This window comes from Ammospiza nelsoni, chromosome 20 (genome assembly GCF_027579445.1).
Source record: "Ammospiza nelsoni isolate bAmmNel1 chromosome 20, bAmmNel1.pri, whole genome shotgun sequence".
Lineage (NCBI taxonomy): Eukaryota > Metazoa > Chordata > Aves > Passeriformes > Passerellidae > Ammospiza > Ammospiza nelsoni.
Window position 1 is genome coordinate 10,390,032 of NC_080652.1, and position 22,686 is coordinate 10,412,717.

Here is a 22,686-nt window from a genome sequence, read left to right on the forward strand (position 1 = left end):
CTCGGCGGGGCGGGCGCTGCCGGCCGCGATGCCCGGCGGGGCCGCGGGCTGAGGCGGCCGCCCGCCCGCCGCCATGCCGGTGAAGAACCGGTACAACCTGGTGGACGATGGCTGCGACTCCCGCGTCCCGCTGCACAACGAGGAGGCCTTCCAGCACGGCATCCACTTCCAGGCCAAGGTGAGCCCCGGGCGCGCTCCCCCCGCAGCCGCCGGGCCGGGGAGCACCGCGGGCCCCGCCGGCCGCACCCCGAGGAGCCCCGAGCAGCCCCGGGGCCCTGGCAGCCGAGCCTGGAGGTGCCCCCGCTCCGCCGCTGCAGAGAGGGCGCTGCGGCTCCCCGCGGGCTCGGGTCCCCGCGGGCTGCGCTCGGTGCTGCCCAGCCGTGCCCCCCCAGCCCTGCCACGGCTGCTCTTCAGCTCTGCAAGTGCCCCTGGGCCACGCTGAGGGAGTCTAAAGAAAACAGCGATCAGCTATGAAAGCCTTCCATTTAGTGAGCACAATCAAACAGGTTCTTGCTCTTTTCCTGGTGTTTTTGCAGCTGTGTAATCCTTAGACGCTGCCTTGGTGCTGCATTTGGGAGCTGCTCTGGAATGACCCCTCTTGACAGCACCGTGGATGCTGTCCCGGGTGCTCATCCCTGCCCGATCCGGTGCCTGTCCTGTCCTGCCACGGCGGGGTCACAGCTCCCCATTCCCCTGGAAACCAGCAGGCTGCTGTGGGCTGCTCACATAATGGTGCCTTACTACAGCTGACCCCTTCCCTGCATGAAAAGCTGGACCAGACAAGGTCTGCAGCCTTCAGGCATCAGAAAGAAATACTGATATTATCAGAAATTTCGTATTGATCGTGAAGAACAGCCTGGCAGCACAGCAGCACTCTCAGAAAGTGACTCCATTGGAATTGGCATTCTGTAGACAGCATGGGGAACGGGTTTATAATTCAGCTGACAAGAAGAATTGCATTTTGCTGGAGCAACTCACAGGCTCCCTTCCCCTCTTTGCAGGTGGCCTAACACAGATTAGAAATGGAATTCACGCCTGCTGTCTCCTGAGCTGGAAAGAAGGGGCATATACATTCCAATAAAGCTTTGAAATACGGATTTTGTGCCTCTTGGTTTTCCTGCTGAAAGAGCTGTAAGATTTAAGCAGGATACAGGATGAATCTGAATAGACAGCTAATCATGTACTTTAAAAAATTTATCTTCCTTAGGGAAGAAAACATTTAATCTGCGATTTTTCTATTTAAATTAGCATTTGCTGTGCTGCAGACTGTGCTGAGGAGAAGAAAAATTCTTAATTTGATTCTTAAAAGATGGGTAGCAACTGTACCTTTAAGTGAGTGAAACTGGCTTTTCAGATTGACAGCTCCAGGCATCCAGAGCTGGCGAGTGGGTAACACCCTGTTAGGATGTGTGGGTCTGGGATGGGGTTTGCATTACCTTAGTAACATGCTTGCTCAGTTCTGCTTTACAGTCTGTCTCTTCCAATTATGCTGCTCATTGTGGGCACATCAGTCAGCTGCCACGCTGACAATGACAAGGCAGCAGCTGGCTGCAGGTGTCTGGCAGCAGGCAATGCTACTGACCACACTCCCTCTCTAATCTCCGCATTCCAAACTGCCTTCCTCCCCCTGTCATCTTCAGGAGGTCAGTACTGGGAGCTGCTTGTTTGGGCAGAGCTTTGTGTGCTGTTTCATGAGTTTCATGGCTCTGCGTGGGAGCACGGGTACCCAAACTCTGCAGCCAGACCAGAGCAGGGAGTTTGAAAGAATCTCCTCCAGCTCAGCAGTCCCATCTGTCCTCCTGCCCCAATGAATTTGTCCTTAGGAGCATGGCTGTTCCCCACTGCAGCCCTGCTGCTGGCAGACAAAAGGGCAGCCAGCTGCAAGGAGCTCATCTGGATTTCCAGTGACTGTCCTGACAGCCAGCAGAGCAGGGAAGGAGATGTGCACACCAGAGAGGCCACAGATCACAGCAGCACAGCTCTGCCCTCCCCAGCAGCCTAGAGGGAAGCCCTGGCTCTGCTGCTCCCCTCCCTGCTGCCCTCCAGCTCTCATGTTCTCCTGTGGTTTACCAAAGGCTATAGATGAACTTAACTGCTCTTAAGAATGCCATTTTGCAAAGGCATTTACAGAAGCAGCAGCAAAGCCAGATGACCTTTCAGATTGCTTGTGGTGTTTATTTCAAAGCAGGAGAAAGAGCACTAAAGACTGAGCCAGGAGAGCTCATCTCTGAAAGCCCTTTTAAGCAGACATTTTATAAGATAAAACCCATTGCAATCTGCAATCAGAACAGTGGAGAAATAAATCCAGAGCTGTCAGTAACAGCAGTACCTATGGGGCTGTTCTGGGGAATTATTTTGTCCCTGTTCATATATATAATATCACCCTGAATGTTTGCAGGGGCCTCCTTTTAGCTGCTCCTTTTCCTCTCCACAAGGGAACAACTTCCAAAAAACCAACAGTTTGTAACCACACACTAAAATCCAGACAAGTTCATGAACCAATGCTCCTGGGAGGGTCACTAAACTGTGAACTGCCCTCAGTCCCCAGCACTGACAGCAGAGATGGGCTGTGTTCCCCTGGGGGAGCTGATGGACCCCTCTGGGCCCCAGCAGCACCAAATCCAGCAGCTGCCCTCAGTGCCAGGGCCACTCCCAGCCCATGCTGTCATCACCCTCTCACTCTGTGACATTCCCCTGTCCTGCCTAACGTGCCCTGGGCCTGCAGGGCTTCCTCAGAGCTGAGCCACAGCACTGCACAGCATCAGCAGCCTTTGCTCCTCACGCAGTGTGAGTGTCCAGGACACCACACATTTCCTTACTGCCAAGGCTGAGCTGGCAGCTCTGTGCCTCCTCCCCTTGGCAGCACAGGGCACTCCTGTGCAGCCATGCCACGTGTGGTGTCACCATGTGCCACCATCGTGTGCTATCACCATGTGCTGTCACCATGTGCCATCCCCGTGTTCCACTGGGCAGCAGCAGCTGCCTCCTGCCAAGGGGTGCACGAGCAGGTTCTGCTTTGGCACACGAGGGGAGAGAGCAGCAGCACAGGAGGGACAAATGCAGCAGCAGGAAGCTGCCCCTGGGTGTTCCATGATGCCCTATGGAGCATGGGCAGTGTGTGCCATTCCTGTCAGGAGGACAGGCAGCCAGCTCGAGGAGCTGAGCTGTGGTGCAGGGCTAGAGCTGGAGGTGATGGGATCCTGCCCTCTGCCATGTCTCAGACCCCAGTAAGGGACCCTGCTGGGACTGGCACAGACACTGGAATGCAGACACCCAACCCCAGGCAGTTTGGTTGTAGGGCATAGATTTGGGTGGGTTTGCCAGGATTCTGCAGACAGCTGAGCTGGTCCAACCAAGCAGGGACAGCAGTATCAAGAGTTAGCATGGTCCAGACTGAAAACTTAAGCTGGAATCACAAGGCTGTTCCAGGAAAGGTGTTTGTTGCACATCCTGGAAGCTTTACAGCTCGTGTGTGCTTTCAGTTTTGAGCAGGTGTAGTAAGGAGGAACAAAGGATAGACAGTCCCATTTTCATACTCACAGGATCATGACTCAGTTACCAGCAGACATAACCCTGCAGAGCACTGCAGGCAATCCAGAACCTGAATGAGGTCAGAGCCTCAGAAATCCCCCAATCTCAGAAATCCCCAACTTGGTAACATTATCTCCAGCAGATGTTGCTATCCTGTCCTGGCTCAAAGGAGCCCAAGCAAGGAGGCAGTAAATAGATGAGGAATGCTGTCTGTTTTGAGGAAGCCCCCACACAAAGCTGTGCATTTCAGCCCAGCCATGTCTCGCTGTCTCTTTCAGTACATCGGGAGCTTGGACGTGCCCAGGCCCAACAGCCGCGTGGAGATCGTGGCGGCCATGAGGAGGATCCGGGTGAGTTCAGAGCAGCTGAGCCCACGCAGGGTTAAAGCTTGCACTCCCCACAGTGACTTGGTTGTAATCTACTGTTCCACATCCCCTCCAGCCCTTCCTATCTGGAGCTCAAATCTCAGCCCAGTCAGGTGTGCAACAAGCTTCTCCAGAAATTCTCAAGGCATCTTAGCATAGGCCCATCCTGTGCTCTCTGCAAAAGGATCTGTTATCAAAACTCAAATGTAACCCCCAGTTCTGTGCTGAGCAGCCATGGGGCTTCTCCTTGAACCTAAGAGATTTATTTAGCCTGTTTGGAATTCTGTGTGTGTGAAAAATAAGCTGGACACAATGTGCTTCACCAAAGCACGTGAGTTCCTTGACAGTTCCAAATATATTGTCTTATATATTGAAATATCAATGCCCTGACAGGTGTGATTGATGTAAATCCCATCTGACTAGACTTTGTGGATTCTGCTGCTCCTAGAATAATTTGCTGCTTTCCCCATGCTCCAGTACAGTTTTACAGTTCCTGTTTCTCATCACCAACGCTGCTCTCTTCCTGCTCTGCCCCTTTATTCTGCAGAGCAGCCTGTGAATGGTCCCCAGATTTAGCTGTGATTAGCAGGGTTGGGTGGCTTACATCTGCTTCGTGTATAACCAGTTCAAGTGCATCTCCCCCAAAAGGCAGTGCAGCTGTTGTGTCTGGCTGAAATTTTGCAGGGGTCTTAATTCTGAGGCTGTTCATATGTCTCACATCAGCTGAAGCAAGTTTGAGAATCTTCCATTTAAAGCTTTGAAGGGATTATCCTATTTCCCCCCTTCCCCCACAGTGTTTAACCATCTAATTTTCCTTTAGAATAGTGTTTTTTAAACTTAGCCTGTAACTGGCTGGGGAGCTGATGTATTCATCTCCAGCCAAGCTTAGAAATGACATTCCCCTCCCTTTGCCTGCTCAGACTATTAGCACAGCTCTTGCTCAGAACACAGTTCAGCAGCAGTCTAAATTGCCTGGTTATTTATGGAACAGGTGAATATCTGTAGGAAGTAAAAGTAATAGGTGAGGACTACCAGGGCAGTTCAGGTGCTGGCATAATTATTGGCAATTTTTCATCTCAATCAATATTTATCATCAGATTTGACACTGCACTTCTGCTGATCTATGACACCCTTATAAGAAAAAGCAAACGGTATTTTAATATCACTCAAAATAAAGTGTCACACTCTGTTTTCACACCTGCTATGGCCACAGTGTACCTAGCTCAGAGCCTTGGCATGCAATAGCATCCTTGAGTACCACAAGAAACATGGGAAAAAACCCATTCTGCATTCCTGGGTGAATCTTGTCACACAGGATTTTTAAAGTGGGCATGCAGTAATCTCTACTGAGTTTTTAATCTTGGAAGCCCATTCCAAAAAGGGAGGGCTTCCCTTTTCATGTGCACATTGTGCAGCAGGATCTCATTCAGACACTTCCTGGCTGCTGAGCGGAAGATGCTCCTCTATTGAAGATAGTTAATTGGCACTGATCCTTAATTAGAGCATAAAGAATGAACTGGGAGGTCTTTGAAGAGAATTCTGGTGCACAGAGTACCCAACCTAGGAACTGAGGGAAGATGGGGGTTATTTATGTAGCGTTCATTTGCATGCAGAGGCCTTGTCTGTACCAGAGTTTTTTCCCATGGACTCTCAGCAGCACCAGTTACAACTGGGAGGAAACAGTGGAAGAAGCTCTTGGGGGAAATGAGTATTTTGTTCCTATGTTATTGTGAGTGCCCGTGCCTGTTTGCAGTGCAAGAGTGAGTAAGGTCCCACAGCCCTGCCAAGTGCTGGCAGGGGCATGTCGTGGTGAAGCTTTCATCCTTTGTGCACTGCAGTGTTCCACTGGAATTCTCTACTGGAGCAGAAGAGAAAAGTTGTGCAGTACAAGCCCCAGCAGAGCATTCCCTGTGCCATGGGAGGAGTGGGAGCCATCCTGGTGCTGCTGGAGCCAGCCCACGGCTCAGGAGGGCTCTCACTCACTGCTTGTGCTGCTCCGGAGTGAGCAGGGAGGAGGATGAGGAGTCACAGCTCTCTTTCCCAGGCTGTGTCAGAGCTGCTTGCTCTGGTTACTCATCAGTAAATTGATACAAGTGCTAAAACTGCCTTGGGGAAAAGCCTCCAGCAGCTGAGGGCTCCAGATGTCCTGAGAGGGTCCTAAGGAGAGCAGCAGCAGCAGGTGATGAGTCTGCTCCTTGGATGTTCTGGGCTTCGTACTGGGCTCTTTTGCCAGTCACACGTGAGTTATACCAGGATTCTGGATCAGTGGGATTCTCCCTGTGTAAGCAGAGCTCTGTGCCTGCAGACTTCAGGACATTACTCCCAGACAGCCTCAAATAACAAATTTTAGCATCAGCCTGCTGAAATCGTGACCTGCTCTTGGGCAGTAGGTATTTGAGGTGCAGTCTCTAGTGAAGCTTAAACCCATACTCTGGGCTGAATGGATGCTTGTAGCATTGCCAGCAATACTCCATTAGTCACACATTAGATCCCATTTCATAACAGGCTGGGAAGCCTTGTCTCATCATGTTCTATGCTTCCACTGGAGAGAATGCAAATGCAGTAGGTAGAACAGGGAAGCTGCTGTTCTTAGCTTCCCATTATGCAGAGCTAGACAACTTTAAGTTTGCTAATCCTCCCAGTGGATTATTAGCTGCCTACAGCTGCCATGTTGTTATTATATGATCAGAGTTCAAGCTAATCCCTCTACCTCTTGCCCTGGCAGGGGGGGTGATGAAAGGAGTTTGCAGCTTGGATAAATGCACTGTACCCTGACAGGCACAGGACTCCAATTCCTCTCAGAGCTCCCACACCCCAGGCAGGTGTTCCCCACCTCCCAGCGAGCAGCACCTGCTGCCTCAGCTGCTCCAGGCCGTCCAGCTCTGGGTGTCTGGCAGCTTCTGTGCTCTGTCAGCGTGCTGGAGGAGCTGCCTTCTGCTGCAGTGGATCCCTCTGCAGGCATTGGAGCCTTCTCAGCACTCCAGGGAGTTCATGTACAAATCAAGATCTTTCCTCCTCACAATTCAAGCAGTAGCTAATGTGAATACGGGCTTTGTAAAACACAAAACACTTCCTTGAAGCTGCTGAGGTTGCTTGGAAAATCTTAGCCAGGGAATGGATGGTTTCAGGTGCAGAGTTAACATCACCACACATCCTGCATGCATTCCCCAGAGCCAGCACTGAGCAGAGGAGAAGGTCAGCTGTTCTCTTCCCTTCCCAGAGCACCTCAAGCCTCAGTCCAGCACTTCACAGCCAGCTGAGCAGGCCTAGTGCTGCTATTTTGGGTGCTGAGCTGTACCAGGACACAGTAGGAGTGAGTGACAAAGGTGTCACCCTCACTGCCAGCCTGCTGCCAGCAATTCCCCAAGACACTCTGTTTGTCTACCTTCAAGGCACAGAATCAGCTTCCCTGGAATCTGCACTTGAGGATCTCTGAAGCCTACAAATTCCATTCTGTTTGGAAGGTTTAGCTTGGACCTGTGCAGGTATTGACACTGAGAAAGGAGCCAGATGTTGGATTATTTAATCATTCCATAAGGGAACAGCCAGCTGGTGCTGTGCCTATCCAAACACCAGGATGAGCAAACGGGCAGGCATCCAGAGCAATGTGTCTTCTGTTACCTCCACATTTCTTGGGCTTAATTTAATTGAGAAGCCTTTTCCCCCAGAGGCCAGTGTGCCAGAGAAACAGAAGCATTTATAAACCTCAGTGCAGGATACATGAGAAATGCCTGAGCTCTCCTTGGAATGAGAACTGGGTTCTCACTTCAGCCTCCCTCTTATCCTGATCATTCTTGCTGCATCCATCTTTGAGCAGAGCCTCAGCTCTTTGCAGTTTCTCCACACAGAACTTGAGTGAGGAGGTGCAATCCAGCCACGCTAAGTCAGACTGACTGCCAAGCATCAACTGGTGGTGTTGAAGTGTGACATGACAGCAATTTCAATCAGATGAGTAAGTCACAGTCCTGCTGCACAAAGTGTGAAGCAGAGGCAGCAGGAACAGCTGCAGGGAACCTGCCTGTGCACTGCAGAGCCCCCAGCCCCAGAGCTGGGCTGGCTCACACAGCACCTCTCACTTAAAGCCCTGCCAGGCTGTAAATTCCAACAGTCCAGGAGCAAATATGGGTGGGATTTATCTGTTCTTCCTACAGAAGGAGAAGAACCAGGTGGACAGATGGCAGAAGGCAGGAAGATTGCCTTCAGCCCTCTCAGTTTAATTTATTACTGTGTGACAGGTCTCAGAGATAGAGGTGTTTCATGGGCTTGTCTATGAGATTGTTCTAGAACACAGTTCCCTCGGTTTCCCCAGGCAGACAGAAGTTCACCCAGAAACTGCTGCATGGATTCCTCTGACATATTCTGCCTGTAAGCCCTTCCTGGTTTATTGTGCTCAGAGCTGTTTTCCTGCCAGCTTCACGTTAATCTGAACTGGAGTTGTGATCAGAACTAAAAGAGAGAGAGGCTGAACTCCCAGCTGGGTTTCTTGGTGAGTCTCTGCAGCCTCTCCCTCTGTAATGAAGGTGTTTGGTCAGCTGTAGCTGAGGCACAGACTCAAACATGGGAGTGCAAATTGCTGAGCACTTGCCCCGGGCTACAGAGCTGTGTAGCTGCACACCAGGAGCTGTTGTTGGATGGGAGTTTGTTCTGCTGCAGCTCCTGGAGGGTTTTCCCTTTCAGCCTCTTTGGAAGAGCATCCAGAGCTCAGCTAATGATAGCCCTGGGCTGTGGCAGACACAAGCCTGGTATCTTAAAATACTTCAGCAGCCTCAGACTGCTGGGGTGGACCTTTCTTTAGTTCTCAGAACACCATGCACCTTCCTTGCATTGACAGGAAAATAAACAGTGACAGCTCTGACAAGGTTAGGGTGTGAAACACAGGCATCTCTTCCTCCTTCTCCCCCACACTAAGACATTGTATTCACCCCAGAGTATGCTCCAAGGGAGCATCACTTTACAGGATACCTTCCCTGCCTCTCTGGAGAACCCTGCAAATGTTGTTTACCCTGCTGAGTGTTAGACACAGCCCATGGCCTCCAGGAGAGGGCTGTGGCAGCCAAACCAATACACACAAGCATGTACAAACTTGCTCTGGCACCTTCTGCAGCATGTCTGGTGTTAGTTCTGACTCCTCTCCAAAGCAGAGGTCTGAGAAAGGCTCTGCAGCTTTCCACAGGCAGCACATGATCAGCCCACAGGGCTGCTCAGCCCCAGGAACACCAGTTACTCTCAGGGTCCCATCCATGACACCAAGCATCTCAACCACTTTAAGGTTCCTACTACACAAGATTAAGCTAATTGGGTTTACCTTTCCAGGCCTTGGCAAAATACAGCAAGTGTTTTTAGGATAGTAATTAAATGTTAATTGCAGCTAAGTTTAGCCCTAATGCCTCATTAGTTTGTTTTCCTGTTTGTTGCATCTCTAGCAGAGTCTCCTGCACAGGGATGGGATCAGGCTGAGCTTCCCGGGAGCCAGGAGTCCCACCATGTGCTCTGAGGCTCCCTGAGCCTTGCCAGGAAGCTCCTCCTGCTCCTGCCCAGGGCAGGCAGCCCTGAAACCACCACAGCCACTGCACAGCTCTGCTGCAAAGCATTCTGCTGCTCCACACTGCAAATGGCCCCAGGTTTGGCTCCCAGTCTGTGTCCTGCTCTTTAGGAAGATAAAGCACGACAGGGATGCCACCTTACCCTGAGGGATGGCAGACACATTGTGGGCCTTACCTGCACCAGCACAGGAGGCTGAAGGAGCTGAGCCCTCTGGCAGAAGGTCTGGCAGGAATCCATTTCTCCAGGCAAAACAAGTGGCTTCAGTGTGACTGCAGGAGCTGCAGCCTCCCAGGCCCTGCTCCTCACCCTGCTCTGAGTTCTGCAGCCTCTGCCCTCCCAGTGTGCCCTGCAGCCCCAGTTATCCCCAACACCAGCTGGACAGGAGCCCCAGGCAGGGTGGGCCCTGCAGGTGCAGCTCCTTGGGCCTCTCTCCAGGTGTTCTCTGGTCACCTGGACAGGCTCTGCTGTGCTCCATACTTTCCAGCCTCACAAAGGAGTAATTAAAATGTGGGAGCTGGCTTTCTAGAAAAATTGAGTCTGCCTTGTCTCAGACAAACCCAAGCTTGTTTTACCCATTTTCTGCTGTTTGTATTATGTTAAAACAAAGAGAAGAAGCTCTTAACGAGCTGTTTCTGCAGTGGCACGGTGCACAGTGTTTCTAGGCAGCATTGTGTGGTGTGCTGGAGAGCTGACTATGCTCTGTGTGTCTTGAGTGGGAGGAGAGGAAAAAACACCTCTGAGATTACACAAGAGTCCAACAACCTTCTGCTCACTGCTTGGAGGTCTCACCATACAATGGAGCTGCCCCACTGACTTAGAAACTGCTGCAGATTTCCACCCTGCCCATCTCCAACCCTAAATCACCTCTGGACTTTCTGCCACAGAATAATGGGTTACCTTCTGTCACTTAACCTGTGAGCTGAAACGAGTGGGACTGGTCAAGCTGTGAGCACAGGCCACTGTGCCAGAAGGCAGCTGAGGGCATTTTTGGTAGCCACATTTCATGACCCAGTTTTGAGGCGTGGCTGGTGACTGAGATGCTTCAGTTCCCCCACCCTGTTCAGAGTGCAGGGCTGATGACAGATGGGTGGAGGGATCAGGCAGTGAAATGTGTCATCTCCAGGCAACAGTGACCTTTGTGCCTTCCTCAGAGCCCTCAGAGCCCACTGGCTTCTCCAGCGAGGGGGTGGAACCAGTCAGGCACATTAATTCTGTTTTGCATAAGAGTCGTGGTGGATTGGAGTTTAGTTGAAGGCTAATAAAAGCAGCATTTAAATGGATAAAAGCTAAATTAAAATGTTACTGCTAAATAGAACAAGACAGAGCTTTTTGTCTGATGCTGAATCTTGGCAATGAAGCAGGTACCTTTTAATTGTAAAATAAAGTGGCTTTAACAGTATTATCGTTATATTACTGAAGCATTTAATTTCCCTAGCTAAAATATCACCGTATGAGATCTCTGCAAAGCTTTTATCTAGTTTGAAATAAAGAGACTTTTTCACCAATTATGCTACTGGTTGTAGAGTATTACAGAGATGAAATATAATGGCTTTCAAATTACATTCTGGTGAAGAACACTCAGCCACAACTCAAAGCTGCTTCTTTGTTGGTGCCTGAAAAAAATGTAATTGAGAAGGTAACCAGAGTGCAGAGAGCACATTGGATTGGCTTGGTAACAAGGAGCTGCCTCAATGTGAGTGGCAGCTGCAGGGGCACAGAGCTGGGGCTGCCCCTGAACGAGCAGAGACCCTCCCTGTGCAGGCAATGCAAGTGCAGGGCTGGATTTCCAGCAGAGCAGGGTGATGTGTTTCAGGAACAGAACAGAATAACCCGTGAAGATACAAACATGTAAATCTGTCCCTCGAGTCTCTCTCTGTGCAGAGAAAAATCTAAAAAAGTCATCCTGTAATCCTGATGCTTTGGCTGAGCCTCTGTTCTCAGGGGGAGCCTGTGCTAGACACAGGGGGCAGCCAGGGCACAGCATTGGTGCCCCTGTGGGTGCTGCCTTGAAGTTGTCACATGCAGGGCCCTTTGTACTCCCCTGCTCAGTGTTCTGAGGAGAGGGACCCCGAGGGACTGGGACCACAAAGGCAAATCCAGCCCAGGAAAATAAGATTTGCTAACAATGGCTTGGTGCTATGCTTGCTTTCTTCAATCTGCTTTTGCTCTGTATGAATGAGGCCTGAGGACAGACAGAATCTGTGCTACTTTATACAGTACTTTGACAAGCTACTTCATGTTTTGACCAAATAACAGTGTGATAAATCTAAAGCATAAAAGTCTTGAATGGCTCCCTGGAAGGAAGGATGCTTTGATGAGGGAGCAGGGATTTTTTAAAGGCATTATGGAATGGTTTTCTTTCTTTCCTGCAGCAGTGATTAGGCATTATTTAAATGTCTTTTCCCTGGACCAGATGGGTTATTTGAACTAATTGGCAGCTGCCTGGCAGCTTTCAGGACACCTGAGTCACTTCCCACTTCCTCCATCCTTCTGTCCCTGCTGCTGCAGAGATCCTGCCTGGGTGGCTGTGCTGGAGGGCAGGATGTGGCACTGAAGGAGCATCCCAGGCCAGGGCCCCAAATCACCTGTTCCTGCACAGCCAGGGCCAGTGTACTCCCTGGAATGCCACCAAACCCTCTGAGCTCCAGGCTTTTCCTCCTAAAAAATCAGATGATTTTTGTCAGATGAAGAAGAGCAGAGGGACATGTTCAGGCCAGGTGCAGTGTGGTGAGGATGAGGCAGTCACAGCTGCCTCAGGAGGGTGTAAGGCACACACAGGTACCCTTCAGGCTGAAATGCCACCTGCCACCTGCTGAGTGTCCTTGCCCTGCTGCAGAGCCACTCATGGAGCACTCAAGGGTCAGTGATCCCCAGCTCCATGGACCTGCTCAGTCCTGCTGCAGCCTGTGCTGCTCTGTTAATGATTATAGGGCACAAACCTCCATCCCAGGCACGTTTCCCATTTTCATGTTGTTGCCCCCAGGGCAGTGCTGGTCTCCTGCTTGTCTCAGTTCCTGGGATCCCAGCTGGTGGCAGGAGCTGTGGGCTCTGTCTGGGTTAATCACTGACCTGTGTGAGCAGGGCAGGATGCTTTGATGTCCACACTTCACACCTCCTGCTGACCCCACTGCAAGCCCAGGGACACAGGAACAGCACTGCAGGGAGAGAGGAGCCCGTGATGTTCTGGTACAGCTTTGGTGACAAGACTTCACTAACAATAAACACTGACAGCATAAAACCCTCTTTTTCCATAATCTCCATATCTAAACCCAGGCTTTTCCCTCATCATGATTCACTAATCTCAGTAGCTCCCCTGAGGCTAATAGAGTCCTTGAACTGCTTAATATTCTGGAGTTTTGGAAATGACACAATTAGACTTGAATTCTCTTTCTCTACAGTAGCAGTCTTGTTTCCAAATTGGAGTGAAGTTTCATGGACAATTTGAGGAGAACCCAGAGACTTCCCCTTAAATTTAGGAGCTGCAGTTTTATTAGCACTCAGTAATTTCTAAGCAAGGCCCACTTGAGAGAAGCAGTGTGGGAGCTGTGCCTGGCTGTGCTCAGGGCTGCACATGTGGGTGCTGCTCCTCCTTTCAGTGCACACCTGGAGGTCAGCTCTGAGTCACTGGGCTTCTGTAAGAAATGTTTGCTCAAGTGGAACTGCTGGAGATCGATAGTATGAACAGCTACAGAGAAAAGGTCTCCTTGCCTGGCAATGAAGCAGATTATTTCTGTCCCTGGGTGTCTCAAAGCAGCACATAGCAAGGCTGTTCATGGCACTGAGGGGTAGAAAGGTTCAGCTGCACCCAGGGCTTGAGCTAACAAAGAGCTCTTAGGAGAACAAAGATGGATTGCACCTAGCAGAGGAGCCCTGAGCGTGGTCTGCACCCAGCATCCCCCCATTGTCATTCTGCTCAGTTTGTCATCAAGTGCTGCTTCTGAATGCAAATGGAGATCAAGTCCTCCTTCTAGCTTGGATTCTGCTTGCTCCAAGATAAAGGTGCCAAGTCCAGCTTCCTGACTCTGCTGTGGATATGCAAAGGAAATGCTAATTTCCCTAGGAGAAATGGCAGGACACAGAGCTGGAGGACAGCACCCAGGATGCATATGGGGTGTGATAGCAAGTGTGGAAGGCAGGAGATGTTCCCTCCCTGCAGCATTCACACACAGCAGGTGTTAGTCATGCAGATGTAGCTCCTCCAGATTCTCAACAGCAAACCAGATTGCTCCTTCTCCTCTGGATAGGTACCCAGCCTGGGAGGACATGCTGAGTTCCCTGAAGGCACCAGGGCTTTTGGGAGGAGGCTGCAGAGCAGCACAGGACTGGAAATGGAGAGCCCAGCAGGTCACAGCTGGCCCTGTTGGGGCTGCCTTGGTTTGGTTATCAGGCTGAACACGGGGGCACTCTCTGCCTCTCCCTCTGCACCCCGCTGCCTGCCCCAGCTCTCAGGAGCACTGACATTCCCTCTCCATCCCTGCACTCATCCCAGCCTGCTCTGGCTGCCTTTCCCTCTGGATTGCCATCCCCCTTCCCTTGGACTACCTGCACTAAAATAGCATCCTTACATAAACACTAAGTCTTGCATTATTTAGAGGTCCAAAATCCCAGTACCTGCCTTAGTCAGAGCCTGTACATGGCAGTGGGATCAGGTTTTCTCTCCATGTCTGTGCTGACCAGTGAGTCCCTGCCAGGACCCTCATGAAGCCCCTGCCCCACACCCTGCAGGCCCTGCAGGCTCCATGGCCACAAACTGCTCTGAGCAATGCTCTGCTCTCCTGAAGAGCAGCATCACAAACACACCCCTGAAAAGCCACACAAGAGCAAAATTGGCCTTTTTTTCTCTCTCCAAACAAGCAATAAAAACCAACTTGCAGAGACAGAGCAGAGCAGCCCTGCTAACCACCCCTGTCCCATCTCCTGCCTCTGAGGCCAGCAGCTCCTCTTTTCCCTCTCTGCACAGCCCAGCCAAAGCAGCAGGAATTGAGCCAGGAGCATCTCCCCTGCCGTGGCCTGTCAGGCCCATGGAGAGGGCTGGGCATGGACTGAAAGTGCAGCAGGAATTCTGGAGCAGGCAGCAGAAATCCTCAGTTGCTCCTGTCTGCACAAGCAGTGTCTGCTGGCCTGGCCCTGCCAGCGAGGTGCTGGGTGGCTGTCACTTGGCAGGGCTGGCTGTAACCAGAACAACTGAATGAATGGAGTGGAAAATGAATATCCTTGCTTTGTGAGTGAAAAACAGACAGAGAAAATACTCTGTTACCTTCCCACAGCCATGCAGGGGGTCGGGGGCTTTTTCATGGAGCTCTGAGCTTGCTGCAGAGTCCTGGCTCCTGCTCTTCAGAGCTTTGTTGTGTGAACCTTCATGGACAAGGTTTAAAGCAATCCCATCTCCTGACTTGCCTCCTGTCCTACATACCAGACTGGAGGGCAGCTAGGATATGAAACATGCACTAAACCAGGCCCTTCTCTGCAGGGTGACACAGATGTTTGTAGGGGAATATGGAATTACTTGAAGATATTGCAGTGTTTAATTGCAGTTTCACTTCTCAGGGTTATTTCAGGTAAATCTGACCTGCTTCAAATGAAATTAGCACTTTTTATCTGCAGTAACCTAGCAGCTTTTTCAGGTAGGGACATTTTCATGCCCCTGTCCCAAGACACTTCCTCATTACTGCTGCTAATTAATCATCCAAGGCACTGCAGATGGAAAAGGTAATTTGTTTCCTCCTGCAAAGTGAATAGAGGTAGGGAGGAAAATAAACCCAGCTTCCTCGTGAGCTGGGCTTGGCCTGCCCTGGCAAGACAAGAACTGTGTGGGAAAGCTCCCTATTAAACCTGGGGACTGCAGGGAGCTCCTGGAAGTGACAGACACACAAAGGGGCTTTTGTCAGAGAGGCACCAAAGGCCAGATGATGTCACCTTGTGCTGGGCTGTGAGGCTGCTTGTGCCTCTCAGGATAGAGCTCAGCAGTGTTGCACTATCTCTTCCACAGGGAGAGGCCATGAAAGGCTGCCTTTGTCCCACCCTTTCTTAAGAGGAGGCGAAGAAGCTTTGTTCTAGGAGGGTCTGTGGTTTTTCAGAGGTGGAAAAGACTAATTACAGAGCCACTGCTAGCCCTGGGCTCCCACCAGCTCCCAGCACCTGCAGGAGCCCCACTCACCCCATGGGTGTAACTCTGCTGTTTCCTCCACATCCTTCTGAGTGGCACAGAGAAATGTCTGAGCTTCAGCCAGGTCCTCTGCCTTGTCACCTTAGGGTGGAGAGATTGAGTTATCCTGAAGGGCTGGCTGAGACTTCAGCAGTCTGGGGCCTCCCAAGGATAAGATCTGTTGGAAATGAGGAGAAGGGGATGAGGAGGAAGGTCTGTATTGCCATGTCCATCAGAATGCTCTGGATTCCTCAGGTGTCAGAGGAGACCTGGACAAAATGCAGCTTTTCTCCTTCTCCCCCTGATGTGATCAGCCTGCACTGCTGCAGCAGGGCAGCATCCTCACTGCCCCTGCCCAGGTCAGCCAGGGACCCTTTGGGATGGACTGGGGCCACATGTCCTTGCTGCCCTTCCAGGGACTCCCAGAAACCCAGCAGCCCATGATAGCTTGGGGAGCAGTCTGCAGCATCTACAGAGAGCTCGCTGGATGGTGGAAGGAGCTCATTTAAATGAGAAAAAAAGACTCGGAGTACATTGCCAGCATTCTCCTTGCCTATTGTACTCCCTGTTCGGTTTCTGCTTTCCAGTGAGCAGTTTTATGTTTCCAAGGATCATAAATTCTCATTTTTCCCCTGGGCAGGAGGTGCACTCCTGGTCCCCGCTGCTTCCTGCGTGGCTTTTGTGTCCGTGTTGCCGAGCTACTGCAGCACAGCCCGGGCAATGCCCGGCCCATTCAGCGCAGCCCCGGCCACGGGGGCTCAGCGCTCCCCAGCCCCTGATTGCCGAGGGACGCACGGGGAAAGGCTCCCAGACAGAGCCACGGGCAGAGCTGTGCTGCTGGGGCCGGCAGGGACCTCGGGAGGGTGGGATCAGCACGGACAGACAGCAGCCTGTGCTCCGAGGGGACGGACACTGCTGCTCTGTCAGCCCCAGGCGGCCCCGCTGGCTGGGGGAGATCCGGAGTTCTCCGGAGCATCAGCTCCCAGGGCAGCTCTCCAAGCATGGGTAGTTCAAGCAGCAGCCCAGATAACAGCCTGTTCTCACCCCGTGTGGGTCAGCTGGTCTGAAATTAATTACATTCCTCAGCTGGAAATACTTGGATTCATCATGGCTTTAAATCCTGAAATGGGACTTGCATAGAACCAGGGGAAGGGAAGGGAAGGGAAGGGAAGGGAAGGGAAGGGAAGGGAAGGGAAGGGAAGGGAAGGGAAGGGAAGGGAAGGGAAGGGAAGGGAAGGGAAGGGAAGGGAAGGGAAGGGAAGGGAAGGGAAGGGAAGGGAAGGGAAGGGAAGGGAAGGGAAGGGAAGGGAAGGGAAGGGAAGGGAAGGGAAGGGAGCAGGGCTGGGGTCCCTGCCTGGAGCCGGTCAGTCGGGGGGCAGAGCTGAGCTCATTCCCTCTCCTCATTGCCATGCTCCCTGTGTCCTCTGGAAGGGAAGCCTGGGGAAGGGGCTGGGACAGGCCATTGTTGGGGTTGTTTATGGACACATCGATCCTGCAGCTGCCAGGCCGGGGTGGGCCCAGGGAGGCCAGGGCAGGACAGCAGCCTGAGGGCTGGCTGGGGAATTTACAGCCACAGGGAGAAGTCTCTGGTTTCCAAGCCTGTGGCATCTTCCTACGGGCATGCAAATAAGTCCATACCCAGCTGTGACTGGGGCCATTGACATTCTCCAGCTTCAAAAACCTGCAGAGCCTCTGCTTTGATTTCCCTTAATACAGCTTAAAACGCCATTTGAACCATGGCCAGGAGCATGTTCTGGCCTTGCTGCTCCTTAATGAAGGAGATGCATTTTTTGGAAGCAAAGACTGCCTCCAAGACCTGCAAACTCTCTATTTTATGACAGTTTTCATTTGCATAATGAAGGCCCTGATACCTTCAGTAATTAATCACATTAAGAATTGCTTCCTTGAATAACTGTATTCATGCAGGTTGTTCCTAGTGCTGGAAACTGCACATGATTTCCAATGTGTATTAGCCCAAGTTTCATCAGCAGATGGAAGCTGGTAACTGCATGTGTAATTTATATCTGCTTGGGTGGAATTATCCAATGAAATATGCATCACACGGCACCATTAACATTTCCAGTCATACAGTCTTTAGCTCATGGGTAAGTTAATATTTCATGCCAGCAGTGTGTGGGACCGTAGGAAAGGCAAAGTCTTGAACACAGGGATTTAAGAGCAGAAGTGGAAAGTTTTCCAGGTCAAACACAGCAGATATAGAATTAATGACGCTGCTAAAATAAATGAAATTAATTACCCTAGTTTGACCTGCATTTTTTTATAAAATGTCCCATCTTGTCTCCATAGTTAAGAAAGCTGCCAGGCTGCTGTATTGCCACTTGTAGGGGCAACTCCAGATCCTTTAGCATCCAGAAAGCTTTTCCCTAGAGGACAGCACAAACAATAGGAGAGTAAAGATTGAATTGTGGAAGGCAGCAGAGAGAAATGTTGCTGTGTGTGTTTGGATTTGTCAGTAACCTTGACAAATCTGGGGGGAAAATCCCATCAATTCAATAGTAAGAAGAAAATCAGTGACTGGTCTGTGCTGTGACAGCAGTGACAGGTCAGCCTGGAGCCTTGTGCCAGGATAAAGGTTGGGCTATGCCTGAGCATTTACAGGAGAAAGTCAGCTGCCTCAGAGTGCCTTTTCCCATGTGCTTTCCTGCCCTTATATAAATCAGTTCATTAAAATACTGGTTCCTGCTTGATAGGAAGCAATTAAATGACTGAAGCTGTGTTCCACCTGCCTCTTCTGTGGGGAGATGCAGAGAGAGCCCAAGGTGAGCTGGTGCAATGTGAGCGTGGGGCTCTGCCCTCCTCTGGGGGCTCTCTCCCAGCTGTGCTCCTGCCTCCTCTGCTGGGACATGGGACATCCTGCAGCTTCTGCTCGAGGGGTTTCACCCATCAGAAAAGATTTGAGGCCCCAATGAGCTGTAACTGTTTTCAGGCCAAGCTGTCTCTGGCCATGGCTCTGCCTTGGCTGTGAGCTCCAGCAGGGATGCAGCAGTGGCCATGGGCTCCATGGAGAGAAGGGATAACAAACCCCTTCCTCACTGAGGCCACATCCAGCCTGTGGTGCTGCCCAGCTCTGCCTGGGGCTGGAGCCCTGCACAGAGCCAGGCTGGGGCGGGAGCTGGCTGGAGTTCCCTGGCTTCAGAGCCTTGCCATCGCTCCTGGCAGCACCCACAGATTCACTGCTGCTGCTCCCGATTGTTCCTTTCTGTCCGAGAGAGAAAGAAAAAGCATCTCTGCAAAATCCAGGCTTGGACTTTGCTTAAAGCCTTTGAGTAAAGAGCCTTGTTTGAATGTAATTGCACCCCTGTTGCTACAATGGGAAAATACACTGTATTGCTCTTTCTTGGAAAGCACAGCTAGTATTTTCCCAGCCATTTGTGTATAAAGAAAGATAAACAGCTCTTTAGCGGGCAGAACAGTCTATCCCGGGTTTATTGACATTCATGGAGCAGACAAGGACAAACAGTTTGGTGAGCACAGGGGAGGGGGAGCAGCTGGGCTGGGGCCTGGGCAGAGGGGCAGAAGGTGGGGAAGCCTCTCAGGTGCTGAGCCTGGCGGGTCCATCTGCCTGACCCCAGACCCTGCTGCATCCCCTGGGCCCCAGCAGCCTGCAGAATGCTCTCAGCACCTCACCCTTCCTCTCACTCCTCCCCATAAATAAAAAACGGGTACAGCTAATTTAGTTCCAGCTTCACACGCAAGAGCGCCAGAGATAGATTTTTAAAGAGCTTGTCTGAAAGTAATAATTCATGGGGAGATCAAAAGGCTGTGGTTTAATCCAGGGTCTGTCTGATACCATAAACCTTGCAGAGTGCTAAGAATTCAATGAGCAGCATCAAAAGCCTGATCAACATGAAAGCCACCCAATTTTCTGTCTGTAAGGCTGGCGTGGCTCACAATGGGTGCTGAGGAGCGGGGAAGATGTTTGTCTTCTCTGCAGAGCTTGGGTGACAGAGCCACACACACTCCTCCAGCTCCAGCATCCCAAAAGAGGTGCCTGGACTCCATTAACATCTCACTTGCTCCCTGCATGTCCCCAGCTGTGTAAAGAAATCAGAGTTCTAATTAAATGTCTAATTACAAGGCCTAGGTGGATTTCAGGCTGCTTGGCATTGCCTTTTCCTCCACATCCACAAATCAGAATCTGCATTGATTTGCCAAAGCAACGTGACAAAGTGGTGGATTTCAAACAGGGACTGCAAGAAATATGGAGTATCAAAATGCTAAGCTAAAAATGGTGCTTAAAATGGGGGCAGGAAGGATGAGTGCTGTAAACAAAGGTCTCCAGAGTAAGGGCTCTGCCATGCTTCTAACTGTCAGCTAAAGCAGCATTTAAAAGTCAGTGTTTAATTTTTAACACAAATGGAGGTGAGCTCAGGCTGCAGACACCTGCAGGGTTTTTCTCCAGAGATCCTGATCCCACAGAGGTTAATGTGATTATGCAAATGACTGAGGTATAATTGCGTTACTGCCGCCCATCTGGCCCTCCCTGCAGCTCCTGAGTGATTCTGTATTCCCTGTGAAGCGCAGGGCTGACACACAAGGGCACCAGAGATGTCACTGCTTGGGCTTTGCTGCAGGTGCCACCTCCCCATCACACCTCTGGAGCAGAGTCCTGCTGGACCAGGCATGGCCAATGCATTGGGAAACTCTTCCCAGATCCAAATTAACAGCCTGGGTGTGGTCCAGAGGATTGAACTCCACTTGTCCTCTCCCAGGGGATGCTCCTGACAGAGCCAGGATCCTGCCTAGCATCCCAGCTACTGCACCAAGTCCTTCCCAAAATGTTATTTCTCAGAATAAAACAAATTCCCACCTCCCTCGGCAGCTGGGATGAAACCAACACCTGACATTTTCCTGTCACACACTGACCAGCACACACTGTCCCAGGTACCCCCAGGACTCTCTCAAACTCTGGTTTCTGTTCCCCCAGTACGAATTCAAAGCCAAGAACATTAAGAAGAAGAAGGTGAGCATCATCGTGTCCGTGGACGGGGTGAAGGTGATCCTGCGCAAGAAGCAGAAGGTGAGGCTGCTCCAGCCCAGGGTACCCACACTGCTCACGAGAACTGGCCTTCCCCTAAAAACCACCCAGGATTTGCACAAGAAAACACTCCAGTTTCCATCCTGCTAATAACAACAGCCCAGGGCACTCACACTGCTCACCCTGCTCCAGCCCAGGGTACCCACACTGCTCATGAGAACTGGCCTTCTCCTAAAACCACCCAGGATTTGCACAAGAAAACACTCCAGTTTCCATCCTACTAATAACACCACCTTGCTGGAAAGAGTGGGAATATTACACTGTGGCAAGAGGATTTTTTTTCAATCCAAAAGTGTATCTCTCATGGGATACATTTTTTCTTTCTCTTGCTAATACCAGAAAGCTTTTCCAGGCTGCCTAGTCATAGCCCCTCTCTGCCACACTGTCCTTTCCACCAAGCCACTGAATCCAGATCTCCTAAGCCCCAGCTCCAAGCCTTCTTCCCCAAAGCATGTAGCTCTTCTGCATATTTGATGTTATAAATTAATCTTAGGGACCATTTTCAGCCCTGAAGGCTGTGATCAGATATGATAAATGATCCAAAAAAAAAATCTATTTTTATCTGAGATATTGTTGAAACAGCCGTGGCTCATCTAATCACACTGCAGCCTGGATTGTGGCTTGGGACAAAAGCACTGTTCCCAGGTTTCCTGCCCTTCAGTTTGCTGGAGTTTCACCTGATTTACTGTAATTTTGTCTCTGCTTACAGAGAAAGGAGTGGACCTGGGACGAGAGTAAGATGGTGGTGATGCACGATCCCGTGTACAGGTACATGGCAGGGGATTCAACCAGGGAGGGCCACTCAGCCCTGGGGGATCCGTGCCCTCCTCCCACCTGCTGAGACCCCTCCTCCAAGGCTGTCCAAAGGAGCATCTAAAATTAACGAGGGTACAGAGTTACTGCTGCTGGAGAATCCTTTTCATACCTTTTGGAGAGGGAGATGGACTGATCTGGCTTTGAAGCTGGCTCTGCTTTGAGCAGGGTTAGACTGGGTGACCCTGGAGATCCTCCAACCTGCATTTCGCTCTGATTCTGCCTCTGAAGACAGGCTTCCCATGGTGTTCCTTCAGAGCATGGCTCTCCCTGTGCTTCTGAAGCAGGGCCTTACTCTAAGGTGTAAGTGCTCACTGGGAATCAACCCTTACAGACATGGCAAGAAAACACTGGCTTTCCATAGCACCTTCCATGGGATATGGAGCTATTCCAGAGGCCACAAGCCCCACCCAGAGGTTTACCCTGAACATAAACCTGGTGCCTCAGGAGCCCCCAGGGATGGGAAGTGACCCCAGGGGTGGTGCATGGCCTGAGGATGGGTTTAGAGCACAGGGTGCTCCAGGCTGTGGGATCTGCAAAGTGAATTATTGTACCTAAGCACCGAGCCCACAGCCCCAAGAACTGGGATCCCCAACACTGGTTTTTGGGATCAGAGCCCTTAGTGAGGAGATAAGGAACAGAGGATGTGCTGATGCATTATCTGTGCCCACTTCTCACCTCTGGCTTTCTTTAAAGATTACTACAAGATGTGGTACATTGGCAGTAACTGCTCTAACTGCAAGTTCAACACCCAAAAAATTCCAGTGACAGAAAGAGCAAAAGAAAAAAAAAAAGCATTTCAAGAATCCCTTTGGTTTCTTCTCTATTCAGAGCTGAGCTCACTTGTCACATTTTCACCTAATTAAATCAAATACATATAAAAATCTTCAAAATGTTTTGCAGTACAAGGAGGAGAGTCAGCCTGAGCAGCAGAGAGAGGAATCCTTGGAGTGCACTCAGCATCCCTGTGAGAGGCTTTTGTGCTGTGCCACCTGCCCACTGCCTCGGAGGGACCCTCTGTGTCCCCAGGGGCAGCACAGCCACCACCCTGCAGGCAGTTCTGCCTCGCTGCAGCCTGGGCAGGGGTTAATTCATGAGGCTAAAAATAGCCACTCACTTTCCAAGACTATAGATTTTTTCACTTTCCCACAGGATCTTTAAAAAGCTTTTGCCTACTTCAGAAACCAGAAGGTTTTCCATCAAACCTAAAACTCTCTCTAAATCCATCA

General features: G+C 50.9%; 1 protein-coding gene across 1 annotated transcript in view; it reads left to right on the forward strand.

Annotated features, from left to right (window-relative positions):
* Window positions 1-22,686, forward strand: part of LOC132082219 (carboxyl-terminal PDZ ligand of neuronal nitric oxide synthase protein-like) — a 28,413-nt gene continuing 5,727 nt past the window's right edge. The window contains exons 1-4 of the mRNA XM_059486388.1: window positions 1-178; window positions 3,810-3,881; window positions 20,534-20,626; window positions 21,354-21,412. Coding sequence (XP_059342371.1) covers window positions 74-178; window positions 3,810-3,881; window positions 20,534-20,626; window positions 21,354-21,412 — 329 coding nt within the window. The 5' untranslated portion in view covers window positions 1-73. The remainder of the gene's footprint in view (window positions 179-3,809; window positions 3,882-20,533; window positions 20,627-21,353; window positions 21,413-22,686) is intronic.